The sequence below is a fragment of the Chelonia mydas genome, chromosome 20, assembly GCF_015237465.2.
Source record: "Chelonia mydas isolate rCheMyd1 chromosome 20, rCheMyd1.pri.v2, whole genome shotgun sequence".
NCBI classification, from domain to species: domain Eukaryota; kingdom Metazoa; phylum Chordata; order Testudines; family Cheloniidae; genus Chelonia; species Chelonia mydas.
The window spans coordinates 12,962,516-12,979,392 of record NC_051260.2 but is presented as its reverse complement, the minus strand read 5'-3'; the positions used below and the strand labels follow the sequence as shown (position 1 = coordinate 12,979,392).

The window sequence follows — 16,877 nt, the reverse complement described above, 5'->3', positions numbered from 1 at the left end:
TGGGATCATTATCCCCATTGCACTGATGGGAAAACTGAGGCACTGAGCAGGGGCGTGACTTGCCCAAGGTCACCCAGCAGGCCAATGGCTGAGCTGGGACCAGCACCTAGCCTGGTGATCCACTCACTAGGCCTCATTGCCAGCCATATCCACACAAGTAGTTCTTTGGTGGTACAGCAGTAGGGGGAAAGGGCTGCTAGTATGAACATGATCTAATCAGTCCAGCTTGTTGCTTAGACCAAGCCTAAGGGTCCTGATCCTTCTGGCAAGCTGCAGGCCAGAAGCACCTGCTCTTCTTTCTGCCCCGGGTGCAGACACTCACTGGGGAAAAAAAACAAGCAAACCCCCAAACTAGCCACAGCTGAGTTTTCTATAAAATAAACTTTGTTTTATTGTGTAAATTAAAAAAAACCCAAATAAACCCCCCAAACCCTAGACTCCATTAGTTATATCCAAAAATAAAAAAATAAGCAGCTTTTATTGTGATAAATACGTATCACCTCTCCCCATAAACCGGGCTCCATACACCTTAGACACAGAGAAACAGCCAGGCTGGCAGGTAGCCACTGACCTGGACATAGAACAGAGACCCCGTAGCCCACCCCCAGACTACCAAGCGCCATTAACTCTTTAGTAGCTGCTTAACCTCGCAAGACAAGGGGAGGCTGCCTCTAATGAGACGCCCCCAGCCGGGGCAAAAGCAGGGAATCTAGAAGCAGGAGTGGCTACTCTGACTGCGCTGTAGCACTTATGAGCCCCTGCCCATGGATGAGGCCCGAGAGGGCGACAACGCTGCTCAGCGTGGGTTACAGGGAGGCTTGGAAGGATTCGATTTCTAGGGATAAATGTCAGCAAACATGAATTGCACCAGCCACACAAACCCACAAAAAAATAGCTTCGGTACAGGTCAGTTATCAGTGACGACCGGCCATGGCTGAAACGCGCTGCTTGAGAACTCCTGAGTTTGATTTAAGGCAGTTTCCTGTGTAGAGTTTGACATGGGGTGTTGGCCATTTGTGTTTTAAAGCTTGTTCACCGTTAACTTTTCGAATCTCAACATCTACTGTAATTAGCATCTAACCCCCCTTGTCTGATCCCCCTCCATAATTTCCCACAACTGTAAAAGTCTTTTTTTAAAAACCCAAACAAGCATTATCTATTGAAATTAAAATCAAATGCTGCCAAGCTTAGTTAGATGCACTGAAGGGGGAATCCTGAATAAACTCCTCTGGATCGGGAGATGGTGGCAGGATGAGGGGGTAGGGTATTTATGAGAGAAACAGAGCTGCCCTCCCCTCATATGCCATTCCTGTTCTAAGCCAAACTAAGCAGAGAACTGGCCTTCCTGGAGCAGGGAACAGACAGCTGGGCTGGTGGGGTGGTTCAGAAGAGCCCCATAAACTTTAAAGGGTTTGGTGGATCCAGATCTGACATTTGCAGCTAGTTATCCACCCAGGAACTGGAGCAGAATACCAGCTTCTAAACTCCCTTCTAGTTTTTTTTTTGTTTTGTTTTTTGAGTGGGGGGAAGAAAAGAGAAACACATTCTGATGGAGATATGAGTTTGCAGGGGGTCTGGGGATACCCCTTCCCCTACAAAGCAATTATACCCGCCAGCAAGAGAGAGAAAGGACTTTCAATCATTGTGACAGTCACTATAAATTGTCCCCCCCCCCCCCCGGGAGGGGGAGAGAGAAATCAGGCATTGTTAATTAACAAGGAGGGGAAGACAGCAAGAAGGGGTGACAGATGAGAGGGGCTTCCTTATGAAGCCAACAGCCATCGCTCCAAACTGAGTTTGAAGCTGGGTGTGTGCTAAAGAAAAACAAAACAATTTCCCCAAACAATTCTCCCCCTCCCCCCCAGCAAGTACAACATTACTGTGCCTGTGAGTACAAAACAGCCCAGCAGGGGGCGATAGAACAGGCATGAAACCCTTTAGACACCCTCCTATGCATCCTTCCCATGGGACCACCAACCCCTTGGCTCCTGGCATCCAGGGTATAATTAAAAGTGCTTTAATGAGGTTGGGGGGAGAGAGAAGAACCCTTTGGATTATTATAGGGTGGGGCAGTTGTATATTGCCCCCCATGTGGTTCAAATGACACCTACTCTCTTCCACCAGGGATGGAGAGGGTGTCCATTGGGGGCTCACCACCAGGGGGCAGTGAGTGTGCACAAGGTAGAGGCAGACAGCATATTGGGTGGGGGGGGGGGGGAAGATGTGGTGAGATACTCCCACCCCCAGGAGGAAGTGGGGGTGCACATCAGGGTTCCATGGGGTAGGTAATGGAAGTGGGGCACATGAAGGGGCACATGTGGAAAGAGGCACCATGGGATAGGAAATGGGGGGGGGGTCACAAGTGGAAATACAGGCTAGAAAGGGGCTGCCATGGGGGTCAATAGCTCCCTAGGCCTGCCCTCCACCCATCAGCTTAGAGACCCCCAATCTAGGGCTGAGATCCAAGTCCTTAAAGTGTCCTTTGAGCAGGGGGCATCCCTCCCGCCACACCATCGCCAGGACCTTGCCCATTCTGGGCTGCCAGCAAGACTCACTCCAGTAACTTGTGTGTGTCTTCATCTAGCCGGTGCTGGGGATGCATGGCAGGCTTGTTGAGGGGCTGGCAGTGAGCCGGCCTGCACTGGCACGAGTGGATCACCATGACGCTGCGCGTGAAGGAGTCCCCATCGGGGCAGTGGAAGGGCACGACCAGGGTGCGGGTGCGCAGGGGCACGCAGCAGCGCCCGTCCAGGCACGAGCCACAGTAGCTGGGCTGGTACTTGCGGAGGCTCTTGCAGCCGGCATAGGTATAATGCACCAGCTCTTGCGCCTTCTGGGTCCGGAGACACTTCCTGCCCTTCTGCGGGGGGGGGAGGGAAACACCCCAGTTAGATGCAGCTGGAGGGGGAAGGGAGAATGTGGCAGGAGTAGGAGCTGCCTGCATGTCAGACAGCTATAAGGGCCCAATATCTACAGCTGCAGTGTGGTATGAGTTTGCCAGGTCTCAGCCAAGAGGGGGATGGGGGGACTCAGTTGGATGCACCCAGAGTGGAATGAGTACGCTAGGCCTCAGCTGTGTCTGGGGAGGGGATATGAGGAAATCCTGGGAACGGGTGCATTGGGGCTCAGCTCAGTTTGCCTGTGGCAGGACAGACTCCCAGCACTGGCTGGGATCTAACCCATCACTCAAAGGCTGGGCTAAGTCTCCAGCTCCCTAGCAGGGAAGCCTGGACTTCAATGGAGCTATTTATACCAGCAGAGGGTCTAAACCCTCATGACCCCAACCTGCATCCCCCAACCCCCAGAACCCAGCCCAGTGTGACCCTGCCTCAGCCCCTTAGCTCTACACCAGACCCGCCCCTGCCTTTAGTGCTGTATTGGGCCCTGGATACAGCCTCCATGTGGAGATGGGGCTTTAGCAACCCTTTTGATCTCCAGTTGACAGATGGGGGAAGATCCTTCCTGCCTCAGTTTCTCCAACTATTCAATATCTTCATAAATGATCTGGAGGATGGTGTGGATTGCACTCAGCAAATTTGCGGATGATACTAAACTAGGACGAGTGGTAGATACGGTGGCAGGTAGGGATAGGATACAGAGGGACCTAGACAAATTGGAGGATTGGGCCAAAAGAAATCTGATGAGGTTCAACAAGGACAAGTGCAGGGTCCTGCACTTAGGACAGAAGAATCCAATGGACTGCTACAGACTAGGGACTGAATGGCTTGGCAGCAGATCTGCGGAAAAGGACCTAGGGGTGACAGTGGACAAGAAGCTGGATATGAGTCAGCAGTGTGCCCTTGTTGCCAAGAAGGCCAATGTCATTTTGGGATGTATAAGTAGGGGCATAGCGAGCAGATCGAGGGATGTGATCGTTCCCCTCTATTTGACATTGGTGAGGCCTCATCTGGAGTACTGTGTCCAGTTTTGGGCCCCACACTACAAGAAGGATGTGGAAAAATTGGAGAGAGTCCAGCGAAGGGCAACAAAAATGATTAGGGGTCTGGAACACATGACTTATGAGGAGAGGCTGAGGGAACTGGGATTGTTTAGTCTGCGGAAGAGAAGAATGAGGAGGGATTTGATAGCTGCTTTCAACTACCTGAAAGGGGGTTCCAGAGAGGATGGTTCTAGACTATTCTCAGTGGTAGAAGATGACAGGACAAGGAGTAATGGTCTCAAGTTGCAGTGGGGGAGGTTTAGGTTGGATATTAGGAAAAACTTTTTCACTAGGAGGGTGGTGAAACACTGGAATGCGTTACCTAGGGAGGTGGTAGAATCTCCTTCCTTAGAAGTTTAAGGTCAGGCTTGACAAAGCCCTGGCTGGGATGATTTAATTGGGGATTGGTCCTGCTTTGAGCAGGGGGTTGGACTAGATGACCTCCTGAGGTCCCTTCCAACCCTGATATTCTATGATTCAAGGTCACAGTGAGTCAGTGGCAACACCAGGGAGAGGAACCCAAGAGTCCTCCCCTACCAGCTCTGCTCTAACTACTAGACACCACTCCCCTGGAGCAGGAGATAAACCCTGATTCCTAGCCCCTCCTGAAACACCCCCACCCCCCTGGAGTCCTTTGCTAGGATAGCAAGCTCCTTGTTCCAACACCACTTCTAGGGGCTGTCCCCACCTCCCTTGGCAAGGTCAAGGACCTCCCAGCATATCCCCCCCACTGCCCCACAGGTAGGGATCCCAGCCCCACCTTCAGCTTGGTGAAGTCAGGCTGGCTGCAGGGTTGGATCTGACACAGCTGTGTCTCCTTGGCCAGCTTGCACTGGGGGTTGTTGTTGGTGACCCGGGTGGAGGCACCCAGGCCACATGTCTTGGAGCAGGGAGACCAGTCTGTAGTCTGGGTTAGGCAGTTCCTCAGCACCGAATGGGCCTTGAACAGAGGTGCCCAGGCTGGAGAAGGAGAGAGGGAGCTCAGTTAATACACAGGCTCACCAGCAGGGGATGCTTGCCATCAAGCCAGGACCTGGGAATTTCAGGTTGCCCTTCAGTCACATGCTCCCGCACCAAAGCCAGGCCTAGAAGCTTGGCATGAGCTGCAAGGCATATAGGGCAACAGACTAAAGCTGCCGTCTCTGTCCTAGGACCAGCTCCGGAGTCGGGAATGGGGCAGAAGGGGAGAATGGAAGTGCCACCTGCTCACGACCCCTTCACAGCAGACACTAAGTCCTGCCCTGCCCCAGGGCCTCTGCCTACCCAGCCCCCCTGGGTTCTGGGGCTGGTTACTCAGCTTCCTCTGCTACCCTCTTGAACTTGTGTGTGGGGGGAGAATTCAGCTGACGGCCAGTTGGGCCACCTCTTGAGGGGTGGCCAAGCCAGGATTTGCAACCAGGGGGTGCAACAGGTCACTGGTGGGGCACTGGAGAGTGAGCCCACCCTACTCCCACCCAGCAGCAGCAGCTCCGGCCCATGGGGCTGGGCTCAGCTTCCTGTGTTGCAGCCTGGCACATGGGGTCACAGTGCCATGCAGGTTTGGCCCCGCTGGCCCTTGGGGATGATGGTGGGGTGCCACCTGACCCTGTGCACCACATCACAGCACCAGGAGCAGGGAGCCAGGCCCAGCCCTGGGGACAGGCACTGTTGCTGCCAGGCAAGCACACTCTCCAGCCCCATGGGAAAATTGGGGGCAGGTGCCCCCTTCTGTCAATTGCATAATCCACTGGAAAAGGCACCACACTTATCCCTAGAGGCTGCCATGCCCTGCTCCCCACACCCTCCTACTAACTTTGCCACTGCTTCCCAGCAGCTGTGAACCGAGCCCTTTGAGTAACCAGGAATGGCAGGTGCTGAAGTCAATGGCACCCAAACAGCCAATATGGATTTCCAACTCTTGGGGCAGGGACTAGCCTCCAGCCTTAAGTTCCTACTGCAGCCAGCAGGGTCCCAGTCCAAATGAAATATGCACGGAAGCATGCACCCACCCTATGCAATGTGGGGAAACTGGAGGCAAAGATACCTTCCAGTCCAGCCACAGATGTGCATTTAGAGCAGCCTAGAGGCTGCTCTAATTTACGCTCTGCCCCTCTATGGTCCCTGGGGAGCAGAGACTAGCTGTAGCACAACAGGCTCTGGCTGTGCCCTGATCCATTCCCTAGTGTGAGAGCAGAGCCCTTTTGCCAGTTGAGGAAGTTCCCTGCTGGTGGGGGGAGAGAGGAGAGATTTTCTCCCAGAACAGACAATCAGGCTAAATGACAGGAGGAGCTGGAGCATTAGCCTGGGGAGGTGGGTGAAGCACCATTCCTAGCCACCCTACCAGGACAGGTACATCAGACTTGAGCTTGTTGCTAGCTGGTGATAGCACCCTACAAATCAGGGGTTATCCCACAACACCCACCACTTCTTGTCCAGCCCTGGCATCTCATCCTGGGCTCCTAGGTGGGTGGGCACCCCCTCCCCAGCCCTTTATCTGGTGCCCACCCCTCATGCACTCACCTGGCAGGTTCTTCCAGTGCCCATCCTTGCCCACATAGATAAGCTCGTTGCTGTTGGTCTCCCTGCCCTCAAAGGAGACCTCCCCAAACCTCTTGGCCCCCTTGCTGCACACAAACTTCTTGCAGCACTGGCCGGGCACCTTGAGCAGCTGTGGGTCAGGGCAGCTGAGGGAGGCCAGGGGCATCTCCAGGGGGCACAGGGGCAGGCAGCCAACAGCACCATCCATGCAGCTACACTGGTGCTTGCAGCTGGGCTGGAAGTTCTCACCGTTCTGGTAGATCCGCCCATTGTACTGGCATGTCCGGCCTTCCTGTTTGGCTGGGGACACAGTAGGGCCCCCAAGAGGCTCGTTAGTCAGCTGCCCAAGAGGGACACCCACTCCCTAGTGGATCCCTCCACCTCTTTCATGTCAAGATAGCCAAATGTCCTAGGAACCCACTGCTGGTCTGCCCAGCTCCTAACTCCCCCACCCCTCCAAAGCCACATGCTGGCTTGGCATTGTGGCCCCAGAGCAGCAAGGGTCTCCAGCTACTTTGCTGCCCAGAAGCATTGCATTGTGGGAGAGGGGCAGAACCACGGCAGTGGCCAGACAACTTGCAGCATCAGTTGCTCCACATGGACCGGGGGTCAGCAGCACCCTGGTGCAGCTATAGCATGGTGCTTGGGCATCCATGCCCTTACCTCCTGGCACAGACTTATGCCCAGCTGGGGATTGTTGTGCAGGCATCAGATTTGCTTAGAGGAGACTTGGGGCATCCTGCACTGGGGACTAGAGAGGACTTGGGGGGGTCAAGCCTGTTAAGGGGGGGCACAGCATGGCTCAGGATTGGACCATTCCCATCAGAGGTCCATGGCTGGAGCCCCCTCCTGTGGCAGGGGTCCTTTAAGGGTGGTGACTAGGGTGCCCCCCAAAATAAGGAAGGAACCTCACCTCTAAGGGAATTCACAGCCCATCGCCAGAGCATCCCAGGCTCTGGAGAGGCTAATGGGAGCTGCTGATGCTGAGTGACCTTGCAGGATGAAGGACCTGGATGGATCTTGGTGGGGGGAGGGAGGGTGTGTGGGGTGGGGGAATACAGGTGCTTCATCCTTAGACCACACCATTGGGCCAGACCCAAGTGTTGGAGCAGGGACTGAGGCTGCTGCTCCCCCTAAGGGCCCAGGAGCAGGAGATTTTAGAGAGGAGCCCCAGCTTTAAATAGCTTTTGGAAAACAGGATGTGGGCCGGGATCACAAGGGCCAGGAATGGATCGTGTTGCAACAGCGGGGGGGGGGGGGGGGGGGGGGGAAGAGACCCTCATGCTGGATTCAGGCTCCCTTGCCCGCCAGGACCAGGGGAAAAATTACCTCCCCCACCCCCACAGGAGAAAAGGGTGGGGGGGGGGCAGATTTCCAAGGATGGAGGGGCAAATGTACAATCCCTGCAGGAATGTGGCTGGCTCTGGATCCCTGGCCTGGCTTTTCACTCTCCTGGACACATTCCTGAGCCCTGAGCTCACAGGCTCCAGCTTTCCCACCACCACCCCTCCGGACCTGGGCCTGAGCCCATCCACACTGGGGCAGGGGGGCACAGGTCAGCAATGCTCTCCCACCCCAAGCCAGCAGTGGGGACCCCTTGCTCTTCAGTCTCCCCATGCTTTAACGGGCTGCTGAATGAACTTTTCTGGGCTCTGTGCCATGCCCCCTGCCCTGCCCCCCAAATGTACATGGGGGTTGAATCCAAGAGAAGCACATGTGTATCACCAATTTCCCATATGACTGGTCCCCACTCCTAAGCCAGCCATCCCCCACCCTCTGTCACTCCAGGGTATTAATGACACACGTGATCAAGGGAGACAGTCTCCCCAGGGCAGTCAGCTCCAGCATGGCAGGGGAGATGGGTTTTCAAGGCACCCTGAGCCGGATTGCCTTCTCAGCCAGTGAGAGCTCAAAGGGAGATCCCGCCCCCCATTTACACCATCCTGGACTCCTGTGGGGCTGGCACTCACCCGTCCCACTGCCCCATGGGGCTGGCATGAACCGTTCTCTCCCCCCACCGCTTGGAATAGAGCCTGGGAAGTTGGTGCGGGGGGGGAGTGTCAATCACAGGGGCTGGTGGAGCATCAGTGACAGGCCCCCTCCACTGTCCTGGGCTCCTCTCCCCACCTGCCTGGAACCTTCCACCCCCAGACACCTCCTCCAGCCCTGCCATGGCCCTGTGTCTTGCCCCCTGACCAGCCCCCCACCCCTGCAGCCTAGAGCACCTCCCTTCCCCCCCCCCCCCACAAGAGGGAGTGAGCATTAGATCCCCACTGGGGGCAGGGGGGGTTTTCTGGCTGTCCCCAGAGCTCCCTTAATGGGGGGCAGGAGGCAGTACAGTCCTTCCACTAGCTCTCGGTATAGAGATGCCACCTCCCCAGGCAGCTGGGCCCTCTCCCCACCTGCCCTGTGCAGTGCATCAGCTGGGCTTGGTTACTGAAGGACCTACAGTAACACCACTTTGCTCTTTGACAGGGAGGTTCCAGGAGACACCCTAGGCCCTGTCATTACCCCTGGGATGGGAATTCCACCAGTTCAGACAGGTGGACACCTCCTCCATGCCAATTTGGTACCCGATTAATACCTTTCCTAGGCGAGGGCAGGGGCTAGATCTGTTGGGCTGCGGGGGAGGAGAGGAAAAGAGTTCATTGTCTCCTACATTAAAAAAAGATCCTCTTATTTAGCTCAAGAACCAGATGGACGGGGGTGTTGCCAGCAGGGTCTGTATGTGGGGGTTCGTCTCTCTTTTGGGGTGGGAGGATTGTCAAGCAGAGTTTATATTGGGGTGGGGATATATGCCCCCCCATCCTCCCTGATGATCTGGAATCAGGGTACCCCCCGCCCCAGAGATGTAGACAGAAAGTAAATGAGGATGTGCCCCCCACCCCATACACCCTGTGCCAGTCCCAGCACCCTGCTTACCCCGACAGATGCCCTTGCTGGCCAATGGGTCCGCTCCAAAGTTGCATTCCAGCCCCCTGTGGGGGTCACACGGCCAGTGTTTGCTGCAGTCGTCATTCAGCTGCCTGGCACAGATTTTGCAGCACCCGCAGCCATCAAGCACCATGCTGACCCCAGGAGCACAATGGGGTGGGCTGAGGGGGCAAAGACACTGCAGAGGACAACGACACGCCACCTACAGGCAAAGAAACCCCTTGGATGAGGGATAATATTTGGCAAGACCTAGAAAAAAAAGGAGTCCCAGCTGGTTTTGAATAGTGCCATGTTAGTGGTGGGGAAGAGGGACAGAACAACAATGTTTTTGTAGGTCCTACAAAAAGGTTTTGGAGGTTTTAAATAGACAAGACCTGCCGAGTCCAAACATTCCCCTCCCCCTCCCCCCAAAAAGCTGGGCAAGCACTTCAAAGAGGGACTATTTTGGGATGGATGAGCCAGGCCTCTTTTTATGGGAGGTGGCACTAAAATAGTTTCCTAGGTGCAACTGCATTTCTCAGAGGATCTGCATTCCCCCCCCCCCCCCAAACCTCAACGATAAAAATCCAGCCAGGATCGAAGTCACCACCATCGAGACAGATAGAAGCAGAGACGAGATAAGGGATTTAGGGAAGTAATTTAGAAGAAAAAATCAAACACCTCAGGATCAAATTCTGCTCTCAGGCTAGCACAGATCCCACTGGAGTGACTCCTGATCTTGTTTACACTAGTTTAAATCCAGAGCGGTAGCACAGGAAGTGACTCCAGGTTTACACCAAAGCAAGTGAGCTCAGAAGGCCGGATCTTCAGCTAACCTAAACCAGTGTCACGCCCACTGATGGAGAGGAGCATCGAGGAGAAAAATCCCCAGATTCAGGAACCTAAAGTTAAGCACCTCAAAGGAAAAAAACACATCAGTAGCCAGGTTTGCAGAACACCCAGCGCTGCGTGAAGTCCAGGCGAGGAAAGGCCAGGTCTCAACAGGACCCAGCTCCTTAGCTGGGATCCCTCAGAAGTTGCCCCATATGGAAACGGGCTCCCTAGACAGGGGCGCAGACTTTAGACCCCCACAAAGCGAGCCCCTCGGCCGGTGAGAGTCAGCCTCGAGTCAACGGGAGTGACGGACTTACACCAGCTGAGGATCCGCCCGCCCACCCCCAGGAGGAGCCGGAAGATCCCCCACTCACTAGCGCAAGGCACAGCAGGAAAACAAAGCTGAGCAGAGACGCTTGCTCCATCGCGGACTTAAACGGGCCAGAGAAAAGGACTGCCTCGGGGGCTCAGCGGATCCGAGCAGCCTGAGCTCCACCGCCGCTCAGCAAACCCCGCCGAAGTAATGAGCACATGCATCACCCAGCCACCCCGAACAGCATCTACACCAGCCCCTTTCGGCTCCCTATTTATACCGCCACCTCCAGCGCCCCGCCCACCGGCCTTGGCCGGCCAATAGCAAGGGTGGCGGCCTTCCAGACATTCCAAGGGGGAAGGGGCGGGGCCTGCGGCGGTGGGAGGGGCCGCATGAATAGAGTCATTCATAAAACGAGAGGCGCCGCTAGGTTCCAGGGCCGCGCGTGGGCAGCGGCGCGTTCCAGCTCGCAGCAGCGCCTGGCCTGGCCTCCTTTGCGCCACAGACATGCCAGGGCGAGGGGCAGCGCCGGCCGCAACCATCCCTGCAATGCACGAAAGCCACCTCCACGCCGCGGGCGGCCGGCAGACGGAGCGAAAGGAAACGGCGGAAGGGAAATAAACAGCGCGCGGGTTGTAATGCGAGCCAGGCTGCGAGCTTTGCCGCGGGCCAGGGGACGTGGGAGTAAGTCTCCGGGGTACCACTAAGGTAGCGCAGGGTGGGCCCGTCTGTGCACAGCTTCCCCCCCCCCCCCAGCTGCTCATCAGCACTGGGTTCTGCGGGCCCAGAGGGTCTGCTGCCCACCGTTATTCATCGCGGTTAGGGCCCAAAGGGGCTGCCAGACCATTGACTCTGACCAGCACCCCGGAAAGCAGGCCCCGCCCCCAAGGCTCTCGCCAGAGGTGCACCCAGGATTTTCGGCTAAGGAGGTTACTTACCCGCCCCCCCTAAGGTTGAGTGGCCGCACAGAGAAAAGCACCAGTCGATTCCCCGCCCGCTCCCCAGAGCTAGGGCGACCTGGTACATGAGGTCCCACCCCACTCAAATCTGGCCCAGCTGACCACTGTCATGCCATGCCTCCCTTGGGGGCTTCACCCCCCCCCCGGCTCTGAAGAATGGGGGCACTGCACCAGCACTCAAAGTCCCCCCTGTTGAAATCTGAAGCAATGCTCCTGCTCAGCTCTCCAGGTGTAAATCTGGAAGCCCGAAGCGTTATTCTGGATCCACCAGACAGAGAACTGGGAGCAATAAGGTTATTCCCAATTTACACAAGGGGAGAGGAGAATCAGACCCCCTGGAGTTACTCTGGATTTACAGTGGAGTGAATGAAAGGGAAATCGGGATCCATGGAGTTACTCCAGATACACACTGGCGCAAGAGGAAAATCCGCTCCAGTGGGGTTACTCTGGACTCACACCAGGGTGAGCAAGGAGAGGCGAGTCTCTATGAACAAAAGGGACTGTTTCTCCTCCCGCTGGATTAGAGTCTGCTCTGAGCTATGCTGGTGTGGATCTGGAGTAACTCCATCAGTGTTTTGGGAGTTCCTCAAGATTTACATCAGTCTAACAGAGAGAAGAAGCCATCCCATTTCCTCACTGGGTTGCAAATCAGGAGTAGCTCCAGTGAAATCAAGGGGCCCCATTCTCATCTCACTTACTCCAGATTAACACTTGACAAACCCCAGCAGAGTGGCTCCTGATTGACACCAGGTGTGAATGAGAGGACAGTCATCCCCAGTGTAATCACACCAAGGATCATCTAGCGGGTATTAGGTCTGTACTCAGAGGTCCAGATGCAAAGGGCCACATGGGGTAAATGGCCCTTGCTCCATTGGAATCAATGGGCCAGATCCCCATTCAGTGGAGTGACACTAATTTGCACCAGCTGAGGATCTGGCCCAGTAATTTTTGGAGGGGGAGGTTCTTACTGCCAGAGTTGGCCAGTTCTACCCCACTCCTAGGCTAGGAGACTTAATCAGCTGCTGCCTGGCTCATTCCAAAGGTAGCTAAATAACTCTCTGTTCCTCCCAGCTAGATAAGTCCCCTGTGTATAAAGGCAGCATCCAGAGAGGGCAATAACCCACAGCAGGGATTTCCTGCTGTGCCAGCTTTATAGCTGTAATCTGCCGGTGACACGATTTATAGCTCGACATTCCTGCCTGTTATTTCCTGCAGCGGCTTCTTTGGTTAGCAGGGGCTAGGCTGAGTTTTCACCTTGATCTGTTTTTCACCCTGACTGGGCGGGAGGAAGAGGAGACATTGCTAATATCCCAGCCAGCCCCAGGGGCAGGCGCCAGTGTGGCTCGGACTGGGACCAGGTGCTAGCCGGCCGGCAGATCCTGCGCTAGCTGTGAAGGGACCTGACATTGGGGGTCTCTGGGCTCCCATTGGAAACTAGACCCCCAAGCTGCAGATAGGGGTTTGCAAGCCCTGTATACTGGGGCCCTCACTGGGGTTAAGGTAGCTTTAAACCCCCCATAATTGGGGCCCTGCCTCTCAGTGCCTCCCCATGTGGCACATATGTCCCTATCACATGTGCCCACTGCTCTGCCTGAAATCTCACACACATTGTCTCAGCTGCTGTACCTTCTGTCAGCCACTAGATGCCACTGAGGAGCCAGGACCCTCCCTCCCTGCCCCAGCCTTGTATACCTGCCCAGTGAGGTTTAGCTCTATGCACACGCCCCCAGGGAGTATTAGCACCTGCAAATTCACTGAAGACATGGCGATGAGCTCAGCGGATCATTTGCATAAAATGTCACATGTGGAATGTCACAAAACTTGGCAGCTGTGGGTAAGTTAGAGCTGCCTTGTGGCAGCTCTAACTCATGCTCTTCCTCCTATGGCTCCTGGGGCTCAGAGATCAGCCACAGCTCAGTGTGCTCTAGGCCATCCCTCCGATCCACCCCATGCCTGTGCTGGGAGCAGGGTGGGTGCAGAGTCCTTATGCCAGCCAGGAAGGACCCTCTGCAGGAGGGAGGATCGCATCCACTTTACGCTGCCAGAGTGGCCCCTTGGGTCTAGCCACAATGGCGATAGCCAGCAGGTTCCCAGCCTGTATTGCTGAGGGTGACAAGAGTTGCTTCCCAGTGAGTGTGGCAGCAGCTGATTTGGTTCTAGCTGGCTTGCCCAAATCTATCCCACAATGCAGTACTTTACCCAGAAGACCCTGCTGCCAAGTGTAGTGCTGGGCCTGCGCACCATGGGACAAGTGGGCTGGTGCAAATGCAACTCCCAAGTCCCCAGCTCTTAATGACACACCCTGGAGCTAGGAATAGGACCCAAGAGTCCTGGCTTCCAGCTGCCCTGACTCCACCACTAGACCCCACTCCCCTCTCAGAGCTGGGGAGAGAACCCAGGTGTTCACACTCGGACACTCCCAATCCCCACTACCACTAGAGTCCCTCTCCAGCCCACTGCACGCTCCTAGCCTGAGAGGCTCAAGCAGAAAGGACCCTGTGTGCTGCTGGCCCTTGTGCCCTGAACTCTCTGCCAGGTGGCATGTCCTTCACTGACCCATTCCTCCTCCCTGGGTGTAACACACGCTGGAGACACAGCTCACCTGGGCCACCCTCTGCATGGCCTCCCCACACATTAGCCAGGGTGAGGTGAGGGGGCTAAGTACAGACAGGGGGGCAGCTCAGGGAGCTTCTCCCCCCCCACCCCCCACACACACTGCATAGCCGGCTCCTCTCCCTTGGTCAGGAGGCAGTTGAGGTCACAACACAATTATTTCCTTCTGCCCCAGATGGATCAGGAGCAGCAGGGCGGGGGTGGGGTGGTGCACAGACAGGTCTGTATCCTCCCACACCTATGAGCAAAAGCTGCCGGGTCCATGACTCAGCCCCTCTGGCAGCCTGCAAGCGGAGCTGGGGCCATGGGCATTGCTCACCCCGCAGGCGGGTGGGCCCAGGAAACACCTGCTCACCCTAGAGTGAATGTGCTCCTGCAGGGGGGTGACCCAGCGTGGGTGATGGAAATGACTCCCCATTACTGATCTCCTGCATGGCTGTGCCCCACACAAGCTGTGTGTCTAGTGCAACCCCTCTCTCTGCCTACCTACCCTTCTACCCACCCACACCCCTCTACCGACCCCTCCATCCACCCTCACCTCTCTGTCCTCCCGTCCACACCCCTCTACCGACCCCTCCATCCACCCTCACCTCTCTGTCCTCCCGTCCACACCCCTCTACCGACCCCTCCATCTACCCTCACCTCTCTGTCCTCCCGTCCACACCCCTCTACCGACCGCACCATCCACCCTCACCTCTCTGTCCTCCCGTCCATACCCCTCTACTGACCTCTCTGTCCTCCCGTCCACACCCCTCTACCTACCCCTCCATCCATCCGTCCACATCCCTCTACCGACCCCTCCATCCACCCTCACCCCTCTGTCCATCCACACCCCTCTATCTACCCCTCTGTCTACCCTCACCCCTCTGTCCATCCACCCATCCACACCCCTCTACCTACCCCTCTATCTACCCCACCCCTCTGTCCATCCATCCACATCTCTCTCTCTATCCCTCTATCCACTGTGACGGAGTCCCCGGGGTACAACCTGGAAATGGGGTACTGCTGTGCCCCCTTAACTCTCCAGTCTGGGCTGTCTCTCGCAATGCTTTACTACTGACCAGCAGCAAACCCCTCCAGGTGCTGTTATCACTCATCATAACAGCATATGGAGACCCACACTCAGCTAGATTGAAGGAATGCTCCCAGAGCCACTCACGAATCACACAGAGACAAGCACCGGTCGATTCCCCGCCAGCTCCCCAGAGCTGTACCATCTTGCCCTGGTCAGCAGCCTGACCAGTGTAAGTTTATTAACCAGTCCACCCTTCCCTCAAGTGGAGAGAACATGCACCTACCTGCCTGTGTAAACTGAGCTGAGATTTCCCAAGCACTTCAAACAAAACACACTGTTTAGGTAAAACATAAAACAGTTTTATTAACTGCACACAGCTAGATTTTAAGTGATTATAAGTGGCAGGCATAAAAGGTCAGAGATAATTACCAAGGTCTAAATCTTAAACACGATTACACTAGGGAGTATTTAGATCAAGCAGTTTTCTCACCCCCCACTGGATGTTACAGTTCAAAAGTTTTATTAAGATGTTTAAAAAAAAAAAGTGAATGTTACAGAGTTTAAGCATCAAAGTTTCTGGTTATCAGGGAATAATGTACAGATTATCAAGGAGTGCAAAGTTTGGTTTAAGATTGGATGGCATAAGGAATATATAATCTGCAATATTCCCTATTGGGGGTAAAAGGTTAGCGGGTCCAAGCAGAGACATTGAGATATGAGGGTATGTTCATATACTAGCTACATTCAGGTGTGGAGTATAATGAGTGGATATGATGATGAGGATGGATTGACCCTCATTTGGTGAGATTTAATGTTCAGTAAGTTTATGGTTCCAGTTCATATGGTCCAACGGACAAAGTCTCTCGGTCCCTTTCTCGGCTTCTCCCTTAAGCCCGGGACCAGTCCCCTCAGTTGAAGTCTTTGTCTTTCCAGCATTCTTGATGCTTCAAGCATAGGTAGGGGAGAAGAAAGACAAAAGCATGATACCACTATCTCTTAGTTAATACCCTCAGTCTGTGTGCCTCAAAAATACTAGCCGAGACAAGTCCTGGTGGGCTTTGCTGAGTCACAGAGTTGAGCAATCCCCCTGGGGTGGTCTTGTCCAACTGTCATTGAATTCTAAATCCCGATTACAACTCCCCTGCTGATTAATGGTCGTTAAACACCCCCCTGGGAGTGGTTCACCCTCCTTTGTATGTCATTTACAAATTTACAGCATATTTCAGTAACAACCATACAGCAAAATGTCATAACTTCATACACACTAATGATATACATATTTTGACAGAACAGTGGGTTAGCAAATCATGACCTTTTACATATCTTACATGGCATGTTTTATATGAAATATACCCTAATTATATGACAGAGTGGGCATGGGGATTCCAGGGTGCTGCTTTGAGGTACAGAGTGTCACGTCAACCCATACCTCTCTATTCACCCACACCTCTGTAGCCATCCACCCATGCATCCAACCATTCATCCACACCCCTCCACCTACCCCTCTATCCACCCTCACACCCCTGTCCATTCATCCACACCTCTCTATCTATCCCTCTATCCTAACCCCTCTATCTATCCATCCATATCCCTCTATCCATCCCACCCCTCTGTCCATCCACCCTGTCCCAATCCCTCTATCAGCCATGCATACCCCACATCTAAATCTCTCTACCATACCTCTAACTACCTATCCATCCATCCATCCATCCACCCACCTCTTTCCCTCTATCTATTCCTAGATCCACACCCTATCCATTCATCCACTCATCC

At 54.8% G+C, this 16,877-nt stretch overlaps 1 protein-coding gene across 4 annotated transcripts; it reads right to left on the bottom strand.

Moving 5' to 3' along the window:
* Positions 1 to 958: 958 nt before the first annotated feature.
* Positions 959 to 10,809, bottom strand: LOC102931188 (CCN family member 1). 4 transcript variants are annotated; one of them, XM_007069250.4, is made up of 5 exons: positions 10,579 to 10,809; positions 9,380 to 9,593; positions 6,440 to 6,757; positions 4,701 to 4,900; positions 959 to 2,860 (listed from the first exon to the last, which is right to left on the bottom strand). In XM_007069250.4, the coding sequence occupies exons 1-5, from the start codon at positions 10,627 to 10,629 to the stop codon at positions 2,552 to 2,554; spliced, it is 1,092 nt and encodes a 363-aa protein (XP_007069312.2). In that variant the 5' UTR covers positions 10,630 to 10,809; the 3' UTR covers positions 959 to 2,551. The 4 variants fall into 4 exon arrangements, with proteins under 4 accessions (XP_007069312.2, XP_043388897.1, XP_043388898.1 ...); XM_043532962.1 differs by having other exon boundaries at positions 959 to 2,898; positions 10,579 to 10,764; XM_043532963.1 differs by having other exon boundaries at positions 9,380 to 9,640; positions 10,579 to 10,717.
* Positions 10,810 to 16,877: the final 6,068 nt, after the last annotated feature.

Excerpts from the sequence above, each read along its gene's own strand:
- LOC102931188 (XM_007069250.4), bottom strand. The coding sequence starts at position 10,629 with ATGGAGCAAGCGTCTCTGCTCAGCTTTGTTTTCCTGCTGTGCCTTGCG. Across the intron at positions 6,758-9,379 it reads CAGCAAGGGCATCTGTCGGG|CCAAACAGGAAGGCCGGACA; the intron begins GTAAGCAGGGTG and ends CTGTGTCCCCAG. Across the intron at positions 2,861-4,700 it reads CTGACTTCACCAAGCTGAAG|AAGGGCAGGAAGTGTCTCCG; the intron begins GTGGGGCTGGGA and ends CCCCCCCCGCAG.